The sequence below is a fragment of the Leucoraja erinacea genome, chromosome 5, assembly GCF_028641065.1.
Source record: "Leucoraja erinacea ecotype New England chromosome 5, Leri_hhj_1, whole genome shotgun sequence".
Classification (NCBI taxonomy): Eukaryota; Metazoa; Chordata; class Chondrichthyes; order Rajiformes; family Rajidae; genus Leucoraja; species Leucoraja erinaceus.
Window position 1 is genome coordinate 7,808,537 of NC_073381.1, and position 23,110 is coordinate 7,831,646.

The 23,110-nt window shown below is 44.8% G+C and overlaps 1 protein-coding gene across 2 annotated transcripts in view; it reads right to left on the minus strand.

Annotated features, from left to right (window-relative positions):
• LOC129696915 (glutamate receptor ionotropic, kainate 2) overlaps positions 1-23,110 on the minus strand; it is a 589,849-nt gene that overhangs the window by 170,649 nt on the left and 396,090 nt on the right. For both annotated transcript variants that reach the window (XM_055635016.1, XM_055635015.1), the window contains exons 7-9: positions 14,375-14,518; positions 11,199-11,306; positions 9,764-9,877 (exon numbers count right to left, since the gene is read on the minus strand). In XM_055635016.1, the coding sequence (XP_055490991.1) occupies positions 9,764-9,877; positions 11,199-11,306; positions 14,375-14,518 (366 nt within the window). The remainder of the gene's footprint in view (positions 1-9,763; positions 9,878-11,198; positions 11,307-14,374; positions 14,519-23,110) is intronic.

Consider the following 23,110-nt stretch of genomic DNA (forward strand, 5'->3'; position numbering starts at 1 on the left):
GCATTGGAAGCAATTGTCTGCTTGATTTAACTGCAACAAATAGCATTTACTGCGCTCATGTAAAAGACAAGAAAGTGTCCAGATGACTGATGGAGAACAACCGTGCCGATCCGAGAGGGAGCGGAAAACGGGGGCGGTGAAGGACGAAACAATCTGGGAGAGAAAATCGGTACAAGGTCCATCGCTGTTCAGTCAATAGAATTCCCATCTTGCCACAGCACTGGAACTGTGGCACGCAGCTCGAACAAAACGGAGTCGTGTGCAGGAAGGAAGTGCAGATGCTGGTTTACACCGACGGCAGACACAAAACTGAGCAGTCTGAAGAAAGGTCGGCCTGAATTGTCGCCCATGCCTCCTCTCCAGAGATGCTGCCTGTCCAGCTTCTTGTGTCATTTTTCAAATAAAAGAAGATTTGGCTACACTGCAGGATTTAAAGTCTCAAAATTTAGTTTGGTTTAGTTTAGTTTATCAACACAGTGAAAAGCTTTTGTTGTGTGCTAACCAGTCAACGGAAAGACAATACATGCTTATAATCGAGCCATCCACAGTGGACAGATATATGATGAAAGGAATGACATCTAGTGCAAGATAAAGTCCAGTTAAGTCCGATTAAAGATAGTCTCCAATGAGGTAGATAGTAGCTCAGGACCGCTCTCTGGTTGGTGGCAGGGTGGTTCAGTTGCCTGATAACAGCTGGGAAGAAACTATCCCTGAATCTGGAGGTGTGCGATTTCACACTTTTGTACCACTTGCCTGATGGAAGAGGGGAGAAGAGGGAGTGACCGGGGTGAGATTCGTCCTTGATTATGCCGCTGGCCTTGCCAAGGCAGCTTGAAGTGTAGATGGAGTCGAAGGGAGGTTGGTTTGTGTGATGGGATTAATGATTCATTCATTCATTCATGAAAACATTAGTGACGCACTGGTGCTGGTTTAGTTCACACCACACATCTCTGTCCTCCAGTTCCTGCCGACTTCCGCCACAGGAAATATAGGATTTTGGTGTGTGTGTGTTTTAAAATTGTTCCTTACAATGCTATGTACAATAGTAATCGCAACTTCTACTGAAGTGTGGATGGCCGTTGGCTCGTCAGGAGCTCATCTGCCCTTTGACAGGTCTTGTTTTTGGTCCTGCTGGGGGTCCACAGCCCCCTCCTCACCTGGCAAACCAGGCGGGGGAGACGGTTTAGTCACCGACTATCCGACCATGGAGAAAGTAGCACGGGATTACATGGTACCCGTGGTGGGGGGGAACTCCCCCCGAACTGACCTATGTGAGCTATTTAATAATTTTCAACCTGCAGAGAGATAGATAGTAAAGGAAAAGGGGTCCTGCCATCTCCCCATATCCCCCTATCTTTAAGAGCCCTATCTAGCTCTCTCTTGAAAGCATCCAGAGAACCGGCCTCCACCTCCCTCCGAGGCGGAGAGTTCCACAGACTCACACATTAAACTGCATCTGCCATGCATCTGCCCACACACCCCAACCTGACCAAGTCACCCTGCATTCTCATAACATTCTCAGCACAGATCACACTGCCACCCAGCTTTGAGTCATCTGCAAATTTGCTAATGTTACTTGTAATCCCTTCATCTAAACCATTAATATATATATTGTAAATAGCTGAGGTCCCAGCACTGAGCCTTGCGGTACCTCACTAGTCACTGCTTGCCATTCTGAAAGTGACCCGATAATCCCTACTCTTTGATTCCTGTCTGCCAACCAGTTTTCTATCTATGCCAGCACTCTACCCCCAATACCATGTGCCCTAATTTTGCCCATAAATCTCCTATTTGCGACCTTATCGAATGCTATCTGAAAGTCCAGGTACACTACATCCACTGGCTCTCCCATGTCCATTATCCTATTAACATCCTCAAAAAATTCCAGAAAATTAGTCAAGCATGATTTCCCATTCGTTAATCCATGCTGACTCGGACCGATCCTGTTACTGCTATCCAAATGTGTCACTATGTCATCTTTTATAATTGACTCCAGCATCTTCCCCAACACGGATGGCAGGCTAACTGGTCTATAATTCCCTGTTTTCTCTCTCCCGCCTTTCTTAAAAAGTGGGATAACATTAGCTACCCTCCAATCCACAGGAACTGATCTTGAATCTATAGAACATTGGAAAATTATCACCAATTCATCCACGATTTCTAGAGCCATCTCCTTAAGTACCCTGAGATGTAGACCATCAGGCCTTGGGGATTTATCAGCCTCCATACCCATCAGTATACCCAACACCATTTCCTGCCTAATGTGGATTTCCTTCAGTTACTCCGTCGCCCCAGATTAGTACACCAGGAAGATTGTTTGTGTCGTCCTTAGTGAAGACGGATCCAAAGTACCTGTTCAACTCATTTGCCATTTCCTTGTTCCCCATAATAAATTCACCCTTTTCAGTCTTCAAGGGTCCAACTTTGGTCTTAACTAATTTTTTTCCTCTTCACATACCTAAAGAAGGTTTTACTATCCTCCTTTATATTCTTGGCTAGCTTACCTTCGTACCTCATCTTTTCTCCTCGTATTGTCTTTTTAGTTATCTTCTGTTGCTCTTTAAATGTTACCCAATCCTCTGGCTTCCCACTGTGTGCAGTTTTGGTCCCCTAATTTGAGGAAGGACATTCTTGCTATTGAGGGTGTGCAGCATAGGTTTACAAGGTTAATTCCCAGGATGGCGGGACTGTCATATGCTGAGAGAATGGAGCGGCTGGGTTTGTACACTCTGGAGTTTAGAAGGATGAGAGGGTCTCTTATTGAAACATATATGATTGTTAAGCATTTGGACACGCTAGAGGCAGGAAACATGTTCCCGATGTTGGGGGAGTCCAGAACCAGGGGCCACAGTTTAAGAATAAGGGGTAAGCCATTTAGAACGGAGACGAGGAAACACATGTTCTCACAGAGAGCTGTGAGTCTGTGGAAATCTCTGCCTCACAGGGTGGGGAGGCCGGTTCTCTGGATACTTTCAAGAGAGAGCTAGATAGGGCTCTTAAAGATAGCGGAGTCAGGGGATATGGGGAGAAAGCAGGAACGGGGTACTGATTGTGGATGATCAGCCATAATCACATTGAATGGCGGTGCTGCCTCAAAGGGCCGAATGGCCTACTCCTGCACCTATTGTCTATGTCCATGGTCTAGTCATCTTTGCTATGTTGTGCTTCTTCTCCTTTATTTTTATACTGTCCCTGACTTCCCTTGTCAACCACGGTCGCCCCTTACTCCCCTTGGAATCCCGTTGGAAATACCTGCCATTGTTGTTCCACTGTCATCCCTGCTAGGGTATCTTTCCAGTCAACTTTGACCAGCTCCTCCCTCATGGCTCCATAGTCCCCTTTCTTCAACTGTAATACTGACATCTCCGATTTACCCTTCTCCCTCTCAACTTATAGATTAAAATGTATCATATTATGGTCACTACCTCGCAATGGCGCCTTAACCTCAAGTTCCCTTATCAAATCTGGTTCATTACACATCACTAAATCCAGGATTGCCTTCTCCCTAGTAGAAGCTGCTCTAAGAATCCATCACAGAGGCACTCCAAAAAACTCCCTTTCTTGGGGTCCAGTACCAACCTGGTTTATCCAGTCTACCTGCGTGTTGAAATCCCCCATAACAACCGTAGCATTACCTTTACATTAATTTTAACTTCTTGATTCAATTTGCACCCTATATCCAGGCTACTGTTTGGGGGCCTGTAGATAAGTCCCATTTGGGTCTTTTCACCCTTACAATTCCTGACTCAACATACTGTCACACTGACTCCTGATTCCATGTCACCCCTCGCAAGGGACTGAATTTCCTTCCTCACCAACAGAGCTACCCCACCCCCTCTGCCCACCTGTCTGTCTTTTCGATAGGATGTATACCCTTGAATATTCAGTTCTTAGCCCTGGTCCTCTTGCAGCCATGTCTCAGTAATTCCCACAGCATCATACTTGCCAATTTCTAACTGAGCCTCAAGCAAGTCCATTTTATTTCTTATACTTCGCTCATTCACATGCAACACTTTTAACTTTGGTATTCACCTCTCCTCTCACACTGTTCATTATTGGCCCTGACCTTACTCTCTTATCCCTTCTCGAACTTTCCTTCCCATTAATTTGGGAGTCTTTTGTAACTCTTCCTGTACTCGCTTTCCCTTTAACTCCATCTTTATATTCCCAATTTGTCAATCCCTCCCCCCCACTATTTATTTGAAACCCACACATGTAGCACAAATTTGCAGTGCTGATTGACATTTTTAGTCCGTTCCTATTTTTATAACCATAAAATTAGCAGCAAGGCTAAGACTTACGTAGAGGACCATGTACTTTGGAAGGACTGATCACTACTTATTAATGCAGGAGAAAAAGTAATTTACAGTGTCAGAGACTATCAATAACTCCTGGTTGCTAAACACTTTAACTTCTCCTCCCATTCCCATACTGAATATTCTGTCCTGGGCCTCCTCTACTGTCATAGTGAGGCCACATGCAAATTGGATGAACAGCACCTCATTTTTTGCTTGGGCAGATTAAAACCCAGCGGTATGAAGATTGATTTTTCCAATGTCAAGTAAATATTGCATTCCCTCTCACTCACCCCCCTGCAGGAACTATACATCAGGAGATGCAACTCCAGAGCCAATAAAACCATGAGAGACCCCTTCCACCCCTGCAACGGACTGTTCCAGCTGCTACGGTCAGGCAAACGCCTCCGTTGCCATGCTGTGAGAACGGAGTGGTTGAGACGGTTTCTTCCCAGAGGCCATTAGAGTAAACTCCTACCTCACCAGGGACTAACTTTTACTGAACCACTCTACTGCTTTTTTTTAAATTGCTGTTTTTTCTCCCTTTTTCCTTCCGCCCACAATATTTAATATGTAAAAGAAAATGTGATTCTGTTTGTAGTTTGTTTGGTTATTTGTTTGTTTGTTTGTTTTTTCGCACAAAGCCCACGAGCATTGCCACTTTCATTTCACTGCACATCCCGTATGTGTATGTGGCGAATAAACTTGACTTGACTTGACTCTCCGTCCCTCCCCCACCCTAATCCTGCTTGCTTCATTGTTTGCATCCCCTAATCACAAACATCACTTTGGCCTGATTAGTTTTAGAAATCCAAATCAGGTCAAGCTGGGGATATTTTTGAATCCATTCTCACAAGCAAAATACGGTCGTGGCTTCAGAACCTGCAAGGACAACATTTCTTTGCTTTCTTTTCTTTCACGGAGCTGCCTTTTCTTAGGCTGGATCGGAAAGAAGGCAGCACATAAATAGGTAGTCTGCCAGCAGGTCATCTCCTTCCTTCCCGTAAGCTACACTAAATCAGGAACCTCAGAGCGCTCTGTGCATGATTTTCCAATTGGTTCTGGATTCCCACTGGCAGAGGAGTCAGGCGTTTATGCCTCACATGAATTATGCACCAATGAGCAAGATTTCCTGGCGCTGCGAGGACATTGATTGCTCGCAAGACCAAAAAAATAACTCTCAAGCTAGCGCAAGATGTTGCCTGGTGTTTCGAATAAGCCAGGATTTTGGAGAAAGACTTGAAGCCCTCTTTACGAAAGCTGGTCTGTACAGAAACATCCACATTCTCATTTCACCCCTGCCATTGGGAACAAGATACAGAGTCTGAAAACTGTAGCATCCAAGTTCAGGAGCAGCCTTTTCCCAACAACCATCAGGTTATTAAACACTACAACATCCAAATTAGCTCCTAATTACATAGCCCTGGGGGCATAATATGTGACATTGCATTAGTTGCTCTACTCAACAGCCAAAAATCTGTAGCCTCCCTTTGATCTGGTATTTTGTTGGTTCACATGCTTGGTCCATGGTGTTTTATCATTAATATTTTGTTATTATTAATGTTTAGTGTTTTCTGAGTCATTTGTAACTGTCTCTGTATGTCATGTTGTTACTTGTGGGCGGAGCACCAAGTCAAATTCCTTTTATGTTAATACTTTGCCAATAAACTTGCTTACTTACTTACTTACTTACTTGTTTATTTGTTTGACCGTTTGTTTTATTTATTTGGTTATTTATATATATATGTGTGTGTGTGTGTGTGTGTATGTATGTGTGTGTGTATATATGTGTGTGTGTGTGTGTGTGTGTATGTGTGTGTGTATGTGTGTATGTGTGTGTATGTGTGTGTATATTCATATAAATATTTTAAAAAGTTTGTTCAGTATATACACAATATGTACACACACACATATACATATATACTGTAGATATACACACTCACAAATGTTCATTCAATATATACACAACACACACGTATATATTGAATTAACTTTTACATATGTGTGTGTATTGTGTTTTTATTGAATTAACTTTTGTGAGTTAGTGTATATATACATGTGTGTGCATGTGTGTGTGTGTATATTGTGAAAAAACTGAACAAACTATTGATATATATATATATATACACATACACGCATATTTTGTTCTTGTTTATTATGGTGTGCTATGTTTGCTATGTTTGCATAATCTGTTGTGTTGCTGCAAGTAAGAATTTCATTGTTCCGTTTCAGGACATAGGTCTATAAAACACTCTTGATTCTTGACCCTTGAGCAGTTCCATCCTGCAAATTCTGGGATACAGGCAACCTCGACGATGGCATTGTTGACCTTCACTGCCACTGATACAACAGTGCAGCTAAGTAATTAATTTTCCTTCTAGCCTTCATGCACAGTATAACATGCTGCTCTCTTAGACACAGAGTGCTGGAGCAACTCGGCGAGTCAGGCAGCATCTCGGGAGAACATGAAAACGTGCAAAATTCTGCACTCGTATCCATCTCCGCCCCTCTGCTATCACGAGGTGTCTGGCATAACTCTAGAAGATCTGCAACGTAATCAGCTCCAATCTTCCTTAACCACTGAAGCCATATTCCAATGAAAAAGGCAATCGATCTAGACTTCATTGAAGCCTGCCGAATGATTATAATCCACCTGGATTACTGCATTACCATTCAAAAGAGGAAGATATGGCTCAAGGTTTAATAGAAGTGTCAGTCAATTCTATAAATGTTTGGTAACTGTTTATTAACAATAACCTGGTTGGAGACTCATCCTACTTTGGCCAGATTAAGCATAGTTCATAAGTTCATGAGACATAGGAGCAGAATTAGAAAGAATTAGAGTGTGCGCCACCATTAGATCATGACTGATCTATTTTTCCCTCTCAACCCCATTCTCCTGCCTTCTTCCCATAACCTTTGATGCCCAGACTAATGCAGAACTCAATCTCTGCTTTAAAAGTACCCAATGACTTGTCTTCCACCACTGCCTGTGGCAATTCACCAGCCTCTGGCTAAAGAAATTCAGCCTCATATGCATTCTGCAGATGCTGGTTCACACCGATGACAGATACAAAATGCAGGAGTAACAGCGGGTCAAGCAGCATCTCTGGAGAAATGTAATCTAAATGGATATCAAATTATCTTGAAGGTGGCAGACAGAGGATGGTGGTAGAGTGACATAATGGATCTGACGAAGATTTCGACCTGAAATTTCACTTATTCTACCTGCCTCCTACGAATAGTGAAAGGCTTGGATAGAGTGGATGTGGAGAGGATGTTTACTGAGTTGGATGATCAGCCATGATCATATTGAATGGCGGTGCAGGCTCAAAGGGCCGAATGGCCTACTCCTGCACCTATTTTCTACGTTTCTATGTTTCTATGTTTACACTCGCGGGAGAGTCTAGGATTAGAGGTCATAGCCTCAGAATTAAAGGACGTTCCTTCAGTGAATCTGGGGAACTCCTTGCCACAGAAGGTTGTGGAGGCCAAGTCAATGAATAAAAAATGTCAAACTTCAAACAAAGTTATTGATCACATTGAATGGCAGTGCTGGCTCGAAGGGCCAAATAGCCTACTCCTGCGCCTATTGTCTATTGTCTAAAGTAGAGACAGATAGATTCTTGATTAGTACGGGTGTCAGGGGTTATGGGGAGAAGGCAGGAGAATGGGGTTCGGAGGGAGAGCTAGATCAGTCATGATTGAATGGCGGAGTGGACTTGATGGTGACGAATGGCCTAATTCTGCTCCTATCACATGACTTTATGACCTAAGGATGTCAACAAAATAGAGAGAGTACAGAGGAGATTTACTAGAATGTTGCCTGGGTTTCAACAACTAAGTTACAGAGATAGGTTGAATAAGTTAGGTATTTATTCTCTGGAGCGCAGAAGGTTGAGGGGGGACTTGATAGAGGTCTTTAAAATGATGAGAGGGATAGACAGAGTTGATGTGGACAAGCTTTTCCCTTTGAGAATAGGGAGGATTCAAACAAGAGGACATGACTTCAGAATTAAGGGACAGAAGTTTAGGGGTAATATGAGGGGGAACTTCTTTACTCAGAGAGTGGTAGCAGTGTGGAATGAGCTTCCAGTGGAAGTGGTGGAGGCAGGTTCGTTGGTATCATTTAAAAATAAATTGGATAGGCATGTGGATGAGAAGGGAATGGAGGGTTATGGTATGAGTGCAGGCAGGTGGGACTAAGGGGAAAAAAAAATTTGTTCGGCACGGACTTGTAGGGCCGAGATGGCCTGTTTCCGTGCTGTAATTGTTATATGGTTATATGGTTATTCCTTTTCTCCAGAGATGCTGCCTGACCCACTGAGTTACCCCAGCAGTTTGTGTGCATCTTCATGGTACATAGCGTTGCCAATACATCTGAATCTGCCACCGAAATGAATTCTACTTAGTCCTCTGAATGACTTGAATGGAATGGAAGAGGAACACAATGTGCCGGCATTTCGACACAATGAATCATTGTCACAAAGTAGGAGTGAATGTCCACCTGACGGTCTTCAAAATGGGGGAAGTGCAAGATGTTCTTATAGATATACATATAAAGGAATCAAAGCAGACAGAACAGAGTTTAGAAAGATTTAGTTATATAACAACATTCAACTCCGCTAATGGGTCGCATTACCGTTGGACACCTGACATCTCTGCCTCCTCTTTCTTCCTACAATGTATAATGAAACACAATGTATAATTGGGATATGATGGGTGTTTGACGGCACTGGGCCTGTACTCGCTGGAGCTTAGAAGGACCAGGAAAGGCCTGGATGGAGAGGATGTGGAGAGGATGTTTCCACTGGTGGGAGAGTCCAGCCTCAGAATGAAAGGACGTTGAAAGAGATGAGGAGGAATTTCTTTAGTCAGAGGCAGATAAATCTGTGGAATTCTTGGCCACAGAAGGCTGTGGAGGCCACGTCAATGGATATTTTTTTTAAGGCAGAGATAGATACATTCTTGATTAGTACGGGTGGCAGGGGTTATGGTGGGAAGGCAGGAGAATGGGGTTTGGAGGGAGAGATAGATCAGCCATGATTGTATGGTGGAGTAGAATTGATGGGGCAAATGGTCTAATTCTGCTCCTATGACTTACTAATTTATGAGCAATTTTCTAATGCAAGTTCCTCATCCTTCAATTCCCACTTGCTGACTTACCTTGTTTTGCTCTCAGCCGGCCTCCGTGTGCCTTGCATTCAGAAGTATTGCTTTGTATTCTCAAATGTAAATGGATGCATCTTGAAATATACTCCATCTTGCATTGTCGGCAAGGCACCGCACTGTCAGAACAATGCTCCCAGTGACTAATCTTATTATCTAGATGTTTTCATGTTGTGCCCTTGCAGACTATTAATTTCAGTCGAAAAATGGTACATATTCACAGTTCTACACCGCGGATTCCCACATTAGTTCAGCGCTATGTGTCACAAATGAAAAGTGAGGAGCGCATGATAATTTACCAGGATCGTTGTGACCACTAATGATCGGTTGGATAATGAATCAGTGATGTTTGTCGTCTTTCCTTTGCGATTCTCAGTCATGTTCAACCCACTGCTGGTCACCCAGGTCCCAACCTATAATGGAGATAAAACACACACAATATCAAGATTTAATAGAGAATTGACCCTCATTATTATATACATAGGGACCCAACTACTAATAGAAACATAGAAACACAGAAAATAGGTGCAGGAGTAGGCCATTCGGCCCTTCGAGCCTGCACCGCCACGCAATATGATCATGGCTGATCATCCTACTCAGTATCCTGTACCTGCCTTCTCTCCATACCCCCTGATCCCTTTAGCCACAAGGGCCTCATCTAACTCCCTCTTAAATATAGACAATGTACTGGCCTCAACTACCTTCTGTGGCACAGAATTAAGCAGATTCACCACTCTCTGTGTGAAAAATGATTTTCTCATCTCGGTTCTAAAAGATTTCCCCCTTATCCTTAAACTGTGACCCCTTGTTCTGGACTTCCCCAACATCAGGAATAATCTTCCTGCATCTAGCCTGCCCAACCCCTTAGGAATTGTGTAAGTTTCTATAAGATCCCCCCTCAACCTTCAAATGGGCATTCACTTCAGTTTTGATGCCAAGAGTTTAGTTTAGTTTAGAGATACAGCGCAGAAACAGGCCCTTCAGCCCACTGAGTCCGTGCCGACCTGCGATCCCTGCATATTAACACGATCCTACGCACACCAGGGACAAATTACACTTATACCAAGCCAATTAACCTACAAACCTGTACGCCTTTATAGTGTGGGAGGTAGCCGAAGATCTTGGAGAAAACCCACGCAGGTCACGGGGAGAACGTACAAACTCCGTACAGACAGCACCCGTGGTCAGGATGGAACCCGGGTCTCTGGTGCTGTAAGGCAGCAACTCTACCACTGCGCCACCGTGCCACCCATTATTAACCTTGGTTTCCAAATTCTGAAACACCGTTCTTATGAGACAGAAAGAATTTATAGATGAGCACCAGTGCACACAGAAATGTTATTCCTTCTGAACCTTCTGTATTTTGTAGTCGGCAGGGCAGTATTCTGCATATCGCCAACTTTGACCAATTTAATATACTTTTTTATCAAGCCAATTAACCTACAAACCTGTACGTCTTTGGAGTGTGGGAGGAAACCGAAGATCTCGGAGAAAACCCACGCAGGTCACGGGGAGAACGTGCAAACTCCATACAGACAGCACCCGTAGTGGGGATCGAACCCGGGTCTCTGGCGCTGTATTTTACTGTAAGGCAGCAACTCTACCGCTGCGCCACCGTGACTATTCACCCACGTTGCCTGGTGGAGAATGATTGTTTTTTTTCCATATCTTTTCAGTCATTTCATCATTTTTCCTTTCCAGTCAAATTAATGTTGAGAGGCAGAAGCCAAATACCTTTTCAAGACCTTCCTCCTTCAGACTGATCACGTCCAAATCAAAATCTGTTCTCAAGCCATTGGAACTGTTGAATATAATCCTTCCTGTGAGACCTTCCCAGTGAGCCTAGAGAAGGGGACAAAAATAAGTCAAATACAAAGAGCAGTGTTCACTTCAGTCTGAAGAAGGGTCACGACCTGAAACGTCACCCATTCCTTCTCTCCAGAGATGCCGCCTGTCCCGCTGGGTTACTGCAGCATTTTGTGTCTATCTTCAGTGTTCACTTCAGGATCAGCATGTTAACTTGAAATTATTTGCCAACATTTATAGAGTGGAAATAAAGAAATGTGGCACCCATTTTATACACAAAAGTGCCGCAGTAACTCAGCGAGTCAGGCAGCAGCATCCGTGGAGAACATTTGGGAGAGGTTGAGCAGGCTGGGACTCTATTCCTTGGAGTGCTGGAGGATGAGGGGTGATCTTATAAAGGTGTATAAAATCATGAGAGGAATAGATCAGGTAGATGCACAGAGTCTCTTGCCCGGAGTAGGTGAATCTAGGACCAGGGTTTAAGGTGAAGGGGAAAAGATTTAATAGGAATGTGAGGGATAACCTTTTTCGCACGGAGGGTGGTGGGTGTGTGGAACGAGCTGCCAGAGGAGGTTGTTCAAAATTAAATATTTTCCCCTTCACCTTAAAAGTATGTCCTACACAACACAATACAATAATACTTTATTAGCCAAGTATGTTTTGCAACATATGAGGAATTTCATTTGCCAAGTCAGTCATACAAATAAAAAGCAACAGAACACACAAAGTATATTTTAACATAAACATCCACCACAGTGACTCCTCCACATTCCTCACTGTGATGGAAGGTGAAAAAAAGTTCAAATCTCCTCCCTTCTTTGTTCTCCCGTGGTCGGGGGACTTGAGCCCTTCCGTTGACGGGACGATCTTACTCCCGTAGCTGGCAGCGTTTGGGTTGCCCTCGTTGGGTTGATTATCTCCTGCATCAGGGGGGGGATGTCAGCTCCCCCCGCGCCGGGTGATCGGACCCCAGGTCCTGGCTGGTCGAAACCCTCTGTGCCGTCGGAGCTCCCGACTCGGCCTCTCCCGAGACTGCGCGCTCTCGATGGTGAGATCCGCAGGCTGCAGTTGGAGCGATCCCAGGCAAGGGATTCTCTCCGATGTTAAGTCCACGCCCCGCGGTGGGGCTCAAAGTCAGTCCCGAGCGAGGCCTCCAGCTCCAGGATGTTAGGCCGCAAGGCGACCAGAGATACGTCCCGAAAAACATTGCATCTCCAGCAGGGTAAGATATTGAAAAAAAGTATCCCCTTACACCCTCCCCCTCCCCCCCACATAAAACAAACCGGAGAACATTTACACAAACTTTAAAAACACACTAAAAATACCAAAAAAGATGAAAAAGCAGATGGACTGTTTGGCGGGGCTCCCAATCGTGTAGCGCCCCTGGTGGTCCTCAATTCATCTGCGCTGTCAAGAGACTCTGTGTGTCTACCCGATCAATTCCTCTCATGATTTTATACACCTCTACAAGATCACCCCTCATCCTCCCGCTCTCCAAGGAATAGTCGGAGTCCGCCCTCTGACTTGGAGTTCACTTGTTCTTGGTTTGGGGTGAGTGACCTTGCCAATGTGGAATCTAGCCTTGGCTCTGCACCTGGGTATGTGAAGCAACAAAAAAAAAGCAACTACAGCAGGCTCAGGCCCTTTACCAAGAAGGAACAGTAAAAATCCAATCCAAGGATTTTCCAGTGATAGAGGGGATGCTTCACATCCTATAACATCACATAGAAACATATACAACTTATTAAGGAATTGGACAGGTTAGATGCAGGAAAAATGTTCCCCATGTTGGGGGTCCATAACCAGGGGTCACAGTTTAAGAATAAGGGGTAGACCATTTAGGACTGAGATGAGGAAAAATCTTCTTCACCTAGAGAGTTGGAATTCTCTTCCATGGAAGGCAGTGGAGGCCGATTCAGTGGATGTATTCAAGAGAGAGTTAGATAGAGCTCTTAGGGCTAATGGAACTAAGGGATATGGGGGAAAAGCAGGAACGGAACGGGATACTGATTCTGGATGATCAGCCGTGATCATATTGAATGACAGTGCAGGCTCGAAGGGCTGAATGGCCTCCTCCTGCACTTACTTTCCATGTTTCTATAATAAGCTGCCCTGACCTAATATAGTCCCAGTGATCAATATGGAATCCACCAGAGACTATTTACATTAGATTTCCAAGGCAATCCATTTCCAGTCTCTTTTATTCCATAAATCTTTCTGCAATAGTGTAAAATGAGGGGAAAAGATAGAATAAATGCAGAGTCTTTATTTCAGAGATACAGCGTGGAAATAGGCCCCTCGGCCAAACGAGTCTGTACCAACCAGCGATCCGCATACATAGCCCGATCCTACACACACTCGGGACAATTTACATTTATACCAAGCCAATTCTACCGAAGCCAATTAACCTACAAACCTGTTCGTCTTTGGAGTGGGGGAAGAATCCGGAGCTCCGGGGGGCAAACCCACGTACCTCACAGGGAGAAAGAACAAACTCTGTACAGACAGTACCCATAGTCAGGAATGAACCTGGGTCTCTGGCGCTGTAAGGTAGTAACTCTACCGCAGCGCCCCCTATACTGGTTTCTGCGCCACTGTTCCGCTATTTTACCCAGAGTAGGGGAATCATGAACCAGAGGGCATAGGTTTAAGCTGAGGGGGAAAAGACTTAACAGGAAGCTCAGGGGCAACTTTTTTTTTTAACTCAATGGGCAGTGGGAATATGGAACGGGCTGCCGGAGGAGGTGGTTGAAGCAGGTACTATCACAATGTTTGAAAGACATTTGGACAAGTACATGGATGGGATGGGTTTAGAGGGATATGGGTCAAACACTGGCAGGTGAGACTAGTGTAGATGGGACATGTTGGTTGGTGTGCCCAGGTCGGGCTGAAGGGCCAGTTTCTACACTGTACAGCAGTGACAGTGTAGAAGCATGGATGCTGTTCTCCTTGGCTGGACAGTTTGGAACCACGAAACGCAGCCTCAAGATAAGGGGTTCAGTCATTGGCAATAACCTTCCTTGAATTTTGAGGGAGAGAAATGGTTGTCAAAAAAAATCTTGGTAACGTGCGGAAATGGAGTTAGAAACATTTTGCCGTCGTACCTCTTTAATAAACTTCATGAAGCGGCTCCCAAACCGCCAGGGTTTGTGCCTGTTGCACTGCAGTGAGCTGACCGTCATCTGTGGAGACTGTTGTACGGCCACTGAGACAACATGGACGGCATCGTACACCAAGGCAGCGTTGGTCTGAAATTAGAAACAGAAGAATAAGGATTAGGCGACACCGTGGAGTGACTATAGAGCTGATGTTTAGGCTTAAGGGGCCAGTATCTTTGGATGATCAGCCATGATCATATTGAATGGCGGTGCAGACTCGAAGGGCCGAATGGCCTACTCCTGCACCTATTTTCTATGTTTCTATGTTTCTATCTGCAGTTCCTTCCCACACAATTCAATTCAATTTTAATGTCATTGCACAAATACGAGTATGGGTACAACAAAATGCAGTTTAGCGTCAGTCCGTAGTATAGTGCAATATAGAAATAAAAATAAGAATACAGAATAATCAAACAATGTGGATGGAGAGACTGAAGAAGTCTATTGGCGGGACTCCGAGTTCAGCAATGTGATGGTATTATTGTAGAAGCTGTTCCTCATCCTACTGGTACGAGACCTGAGGCTCCTGTACCGCCTCCCTGATGGGAGGAGGGCAAACAGTCCATGGTTGGGGTGGGAGGGGTCTTTAATGATCTTCCCGGCCCATCTCAGACACCGTTTTCGGTGGAGGACATCCATGGCAGGGAGCGGGGCACCGATGATGTACTGCGTGGTTTTCACCACCCGTTGTAGTGCCTTCCTGTCCGCTACAGTGCAACTGCTGTACCATACCGTGAAGCAGGTGGTCAGGGTGCTTTTGATGGTACAGCGATGGTAAAGTCTACTCCACCATTCAATTATGGCTGATCTATCTCTCCCTCCTCACCCCATTCTCTTGCCTTCTCCTCATAGACCCTGACGCCCATGCTAATCAAGAATCTATCAATCTCTGCCTTAAAAATATCCATGACTTGGCCCCCACAGCCTTCTGTGGCAATGAATTCCATTGATTCAGCACCCTCTGAGTAAAATTGTTTCTCCTTATGTTGGACAGCAATGCATAAGATAAGTCACACCACTGTTTAACCTGTTCTATCTTTCTCATACCATTTATATCAATTTAGGTCATTAGGTCAAAAGTGATAGGTTCAGAATTAGGCCATTCAGCCCATCAAGTCTACTCCGCCATTCAAGCATGGGTGATCTATCTCTCCCTCCTCACCCCAATCTCCTGCCTTCTCCCCATAACCCCTGACACCCATTCCAATCAAGAATCTATCTATCTCTGCCTTAAATATATCCATTGACTTGGCCTCAACAGCCGTCTGTGGCAAAGAATTCCAACTGATTCACCACCCTCTGACTCAATAAATTCTGCCTCATCTCCTTCCGCAAGGAACATTCTTTAATTCTGAGGGTAGGTATGACCGCTAGTCCTAGGCTCTCCCACTGGTGGAAACACACTCTCCACATCCACACTATCCAAGCCTTTCACTATTCGGTACGTTTCACAATGAGGGCCCCCCTCATTCTTCTGAACTCCAGCGAGTACAGGCCCAGTGCCCGTCAAATTTCCACCGTTCAAGAATTTATTATAAACTCCCTTTGTTACAAAACTACCAAACTACTTGGGTTTCTTCCTGAGGAAGTGAAATACACATTTCCACCCGAGGGCAATCATAAATGTGTCAGATTTTTCATTTTTATAAAGTGGCCTTTCGTCAAGGCATGAATGAAAACCAGGCAAAAGTGAAAACCATAAAGAATCCTTCCTGGCAGCTCTGATCATCATTTCTTTATTCAGAGGCACTGTGCTTCAGAGTCGGTCTCCAGCTGCCAAATTCCACTCGTTGGAAGATGCGTCAACAACAGGCTCACTCACCTTGTCGCGAAAGAGACAATTTTGATCAGTTCTCCACTCCGTCTCTGCCCGTCAATAGTCACGCTGCCCTGTATGTTACTGAGCCTTTACAAGCATGCGAAGGATAATGATGACAATCCAATTCTGCCGACTGACTATCCCAGCATTTAAGAACCAGTTGGACAGATACAAGGATAGGACCGGTTTGGAGGGATATGGGCCACTGCAGGCAGGTGGGACTAGGGTAGCTGGGATATGTTGGCCGGTGTGGGCGACTTGGGCTGGAGGGCCTGTTTCGACACTGTATCTCTGAACTGAACTGAACTGAACAGTGGCGCAGTGGTAGAGTTGCTGCCTTACAGCGCTTGCAACACCAGAGACCCGGGCTTGATCCCGACTGTCTGTACGGAGTTTGCACGTTCTCCCCGTGACTGCGTGGGTTTTTCTCCCAGATCTTCAGCTTCCTCCCACACTCCAAAGACGTACAGGTTTGTAGGTTGATTGGTTTGGTGTATGTATAAATTGCCCCTAGTGTGTGTAGGATAGCGTTAATGTGCGGGTGATCGCTGGTCGGCACGGACTCGGTGGGCTGAAGGGCCTGTTTCCGCGCAGTATCCCCAAACTAAACTAAACTAAATCATGGCCACTTGCAAATGACAAAACTTGGCGGAAAAGAACAAATACGATTTTGCATTCAAATACTAAAAAAAACTCTAGTTGATGAACAAACTTTGTATCTGTGCAACTTAATCACCACTCTCTCTCTGCACAACCAAAGCACCACCTCACCTCAACTCAATCACTGCTTCCCCCCCCCCCCCCCCCCCCCCCCCCCCCCCCCCCCCCCCCCCCCCCCCCCCCTTTCTCAACGTCAGACAGACTCTGATCTCTGCACTGTCATACAAGTGGCCATTGAGTTGGAAAATATTCAGCTCTCTTTAATTAAGCCTATTATGCCCGTGATCATCAGTGTTAAATCACACGCATCACACATCATAATTTCCCCCGGTGAAATTTAATAAAACTTACGGTGTTGGATTAAATTTTACTGTTTTATGAACTGTTAAATTGCATTGTATTCTCGCTGAAATAAGCATCATTCGATTTCGCCTCGTGTCCCTAATTCTAACCGGGGGCTATATTTTATTCAAGCAAGTGACAGATTTACCCCCTCCCCATTTACCTCCACTGGGATTAGTCAAACATTAATACCAGCGCATAAAAGAATACAGGTATCACGTCCTGACAAGAAAGCCTCAGGTAATGCTTTCAATTGGAACAGATGCATTTAATTTCACCACAGTATTTGATAAGGTGATTAAAAGCAACTGAAGCAAACATACCAGAGATTCCATTGCAATTAATTTCGTTTATTAGTTTAATTTAGAGATACAGCGCGGAAACAAGCCCTTAGGCCCACCGAGTCCACACCGACCAGCGATCCCCACACATTGACACTATCCTAAACACTTGTTCTAGAGGACAATTTTACACATACACCAAGCCAATTAGCCCACAAACCTGTACGTCTTTGGAGTGTGGGACGAAACCGAAGATCTCGGAGAAAACCCACACGGTCATGGGGAGAATGTACACAAACTCCGCACAGACAGCACCCGTAGTCGGGATCGAACCCAGATCTCCGGCGCTGTAAGGCAGCAACTCTACCACTGCGCCACCGTGACCGAGGTGAATTATGGAGGTGTATAAAATCATGAGTGGGATAGATCGTGTAGACGCACAGTTTCTGAGCCTCTTGCCAGGGTAGGGCAATTGACAACCAGAGGGCATAGGTTTAAGGTGAAGGGGGAACATTTTGATAGGAATCTGAGGGGTTCCTGTGTGTGTGTGTGTGTGGAACGAGCTGCCGGAGGAGGTGGTTGAGGCAGAGACTATCCCAACATTTAATGAACAGTTAGACAGGTACATGGATAGGACAGGTTTGGAGGGATATGGACCAAAAGCGGGCAGGAGGGACTAGTGTAGCTGGGTCATGTTGGCCGGTTTCCACCCTGTATCATTCTATGACTCTAAATGGCATTAGTTATCAAGCAATAATGCCTTGACTGTAACACGGTCATTCACTCCTGCTTTTGGGTTCAGCCACTCTCCACACAATCAATCTCCGTCAAAGTCTTCAGGGAGTAACTTTGCATGAACGCTCAATATATATTGTCCATCCTGATGACTCATTTAATTATTCCTGTTCTCAACAGCCATTGGCATGCTGCAATCTATGATATGAATTGCTCTGCTCAAATCACCATTTTAATCTCTGCTCCTCTGACCAATTTCGGTAAACAGAATCCATACGGTAAATTATTACATACACCATGTGTTAAGCACTATATCTGACAATACTGATGTGCTGTCCAATTTCCTGCTCACAATGTTAAACAGGGCTGGAAAACAATAGGCAAACAAAACACAAAGTGCTGGAGTAAGTCAGCAGGTCGGGCAGCATCTTCGGAAAAATTGGACAGGCAATGTTTCGGGTCAGGGCCCTTCAAATTGATTGTCGTGGGGTCGCGGGGGGGGAGGGAAAGAGTAGGAATTTCTTTAATCAGAGGGTGGTGAATCTGTGGAATTCATTGATGGCTGTGTGGGTGTCAAATGGGTGTTTTTAAGGCAAAGATTGACAGATTCTTGATTAGTAAAGGGGCTGTCCCACTTGGGCGATCTAATTGGTGAGTTTAGAAGAGTTTGAAAAAATGACATGTTGAAGACCTCCTTCGAATATGTTGAAGACCAGCTTCGACTAGCTTTGGGAAAATTGGACACCGAATAGTGGCGAGTGAAGACGACCTCCTTCGATCTCCTTCCACTATGATGAAGACTATCTATGACTACCTTCGACTACCCTCGATTACCTACGACTAACATGCCGACCTACTACGACTAAACCTACGAGTAAACAAAATATTGATTTTTTTCCATGGCGACCTTTTTTTACTCGTGTGCATTTTTTAACATATTGAAAAATACGCCGCGACCTAGCTGGGGCCTCCAGTACGCGGGGACCACTCTCGAGCATGAAGGAGAGTTATGAAGACCTCCTACGACCTCGTGTCGACCATGCTGCGAGTATGAGTCGAGGGCAAACTTGCCAGAACTCGCGGATTAGGTCGCCCAAGTGGGACAGGTCCTTAAGGGTGTCAGGGATTAAGGGGAGAAGGTGGGAGAACAGGGTTGAGAGGGGAAAGACATCAGCCATGATTGAATGGCAGAGTAGACTTGATGGGCCAAATGGCCTAATTGTGCTCCTCTGACCAGGAGAAAACCCACACGGTCACAGGAAGAGCGTGAAAACTCCGTATATGCAGCATCCATACTCAGGATCAAACCCGGGTTTCTGCTGCTGTAGGGAAGCAACTCTACCACTGAGTCACCGTGCCGCACTTGTTGTTTTAGTTTCTGCCTCAACTACCTCCTCATTCCATGCACCCACATCTTTCTCTGTATGAAAACGTTTCCCCTCAGATTCATATGAAATCTTTCCCCTCTCATCTTAACTGGTGAAAGGAAAGGTTCAGAATAATATGGGCCAGTTGTGGGCAAAATGAGGCCAGTTTGGATGGAGCATGGGGGTTGGCATGAATGGATCGCTACTGGGTCCGTTTCCATGCTGTACTAGCAAATGCACTGAAAAACAGCAGCTACCGAATCAAGATTCAAAGACTGTTACAGTGCCAGACAAGCCATCCTCCTCATAACCACACTCATCCTTTGCAAATAGCTTGACAAATAATTTTATCTCTGCTTATGCCCCAGAGCCCTGTATTTTTCTGCCTTTTGAATAGAAGTTCAGATCTCTTGCACACATTATAATAAAATTAGTTTCCACCACCCACGTTTCATACCACAACTAGAGAGCAGTCCTGAACTACTATCTACATCATTGGTGCCCCTCGGACTATCTTTAAGAAAGAACTGCAGATGCTGGAGAAATCGAAGGTAGACAAAAATGCTGGAGAAACTCAGAGGGTGAGGCAGCATCTATGGAGCAAAGGAGTAGGCAACGTTTCGGGTCGAAACCCTTATTCAGACTGATGAAGGGTCTCGACCCGAAACGTCGCCTATTCCTTCACTCCATAGATGCTGCCTCACCCACTGAGTTTCTCCAACATTTTTATCTACCTCAGACTATCTTTGATCGGACTTTACTAGACTTTACCTCCCACTAAACGTTATTCCGTTATCATGCACCTGTACACTGTGGATGGCTCGATTGTAATAACCATATAACCATATAACAATTACAGCACGGAAACAGGCCATCTCGACCCTTCTAGTCCGTGCCGAACACGTATTCTCCCCTAGTCCCATATACCTGCGCTCAGACCATAACCCTCCATTCCTTTCCCGTCCATATAACTATCCAATTTATTTTTAAATGATAAAAACGAACCTGCCTCCACCACCTTCACTGGAAGCTCATTCCACACAGTAATCATGGATTGTCTTTCAGCTTACTAGTTAGCACGCAACAAAAGCTTTTCACTGTACCTCGGTAGACATGACAATAGACTAAACTAAACTAAAGTTAATGGCTTCACGTTTAGAACAATTTATTGCATAAAAATGACCAGCTTCTCTTGGTAAGCAGCTTAAATCTGTGTCCCTTGTTGCTGACATTGTCACAGTGTAAAGAAAGCTCTTTATGATATTGAACACATCTGACAAATCGTCCCTTAAATGCCTCAGTACTAAAGAGAACTCCCCCTACTTCTCTGCAGAGCTCCCGTCCCACCTCCCACCTCCCTGATCTATATCTCAGCCCTTGATATCATCCTGAAAATGTCTTGGCCATAGCGTAGGCCTAACCATACGTAAAGATTTAGTGTTTAGTACAAAAACTAAATGCTCAAATGGGTAGCCTGTGCCTGCAACCAGCTGCCAGGGGAAGCTACAGAAGCAGATACAATTATAATTACAATGATCGAAGAAGAATTAGGCCATTTGGCCCATCATGTCTACTCTGCTATTCAATCATGCCTGATCTATCTTTCCCTCTTAACCCCATTCTCCAGCCTTCTCCCCATAGCCCCTGACACTCATACTAATCAAGAAGCTGTCAATCTCCGCAAGAATCTGTCAAGGCCAGCAGCATAATCAAGGACGAGTCGCACCCTGGCCACTCCCTCTTCTCCCCTCTCCCATCAGGCAAAAGGTATAGATGTGTGAAAACACACACCTCCAGATTCAGGGATAGTTTCTTCCCAGCTGTTATCAGGCAACTGAATCATCCTACCACAACCAGAAAGCAGTCCTGAACTACTATCTACCTCACTGGAGACCCTTGGACTATCCTTGAGCGGACTTTGCTGGCTTAACCTTGCACTAAACATTATTCCCTTATCATGTATTTATACACTGTGGACGGCTCGATTTTAATCATGCATTGTCTTTCCGCTGACTGGTTAGCACGCAACAAAAGCTTTTCACTGTACTTTGGTACACGTGACAATAAACCAAAACTGAAATGAAACTGAACTGCATGGCACCCGCGGTTAGGATCGGTCATTGTGTGGCAGAAACTCTACCCACACGTCATTATGCCACCCCTGACAATGTGCAAGAAAAGCAACTGGTGGCGAGGGCAATGAGCAAGCGAGTGGGATGAACTGAACTGCAACAAACCAATGTGCAGTGTCAATGTGGCTTCTACGGGTTTAAGATGGCACCAGATGTGTACGGCCTCGGTGAAGTCTACACCAGTTTCGTTTTTTTTAGTTTAGTTTAGAGATACAGTGCGGAAACAGGCCCTTTGGCCCACCGAGTCCGCACATTAACGCTAGGGACAATTTTACATTATGCACTTATACCAAGCCAATTAACCTACAAACATGGACGTCTTTTGGAGTGTGGGAGGAGAACAAAGATCTCAGAGTAAACCCACGCAAATCACGGGGAGAACATACAAACTCCACGCAGACAGCACCCGTAATCAGGATCGAACCCGGGTCTCTGGCACTGTAAACCAGTAGCTCTACCACTATGCCACCGTGCCGACCTATGTTTGCCCTACAATTGTTGCACACTTGTACTTATATAATATTGTGCATATGTATAGGATGATTTTATTGAATTAAATGCTAAATCAAGAATTTCATTGTATCTATTTAAATGCGGCAATACATTTAGTTTGGTTTATTGTCACATGTATTGAGGTACAGTGAAAAACGTTTGTTGCGTGCTAACCAGTCAGCAGAAAGACAATACATACATGATTACAATCGATCCATTCACAGTGTACAGATACATGATAAGGGAATAACGTTTAGTGCAAGGTAAAGCCATATTCCGAAGGTCTCCATCGAGGTAGATAGGATTTCAAGGCCGCTCTCTGGTTGTGGTGGGATGATTCAGTTGCCTGATAGCAGCTGGGGAGAAACTGTCCCTGAATCTGGATGTGTGCGTTTTCACACATCTATACCTCTTACCCGATGGGTGAGGGAAGAAGAGGGAGTGACCGGGGTGAGACTCGTCCTTGACTATATTAACTTGTGTGTCATTAGTACCCTTGCCTGTAACACACTGACACAATGCCAAAGAATAGTTGATTTCTACTCATTCCTGCTGTTCAAGTGTATGTCAAAACAGTATTATTTCTCATGTGGATTTCAGTTTGATAGCTAAATTGCAGATTTCTGAGTATAATTTTGCTACATGGAAATAGGTCCAATTGCTGTATTGGCAGTTGCAGCGTTAAGTAGCCCAAACAAGCAAAGGGAATCGTAGAAACATAGAAAATAGGTGCAGGAGTAGGCCATTCGGCCCTTCGAGCCTGCACTGCCATTCAATATGATCATAGCTGATCATTCAACTCAGTATCCTGTACCTGCCTTCTCTCCATACCCCCTGATCCCTTTAGCCACAAG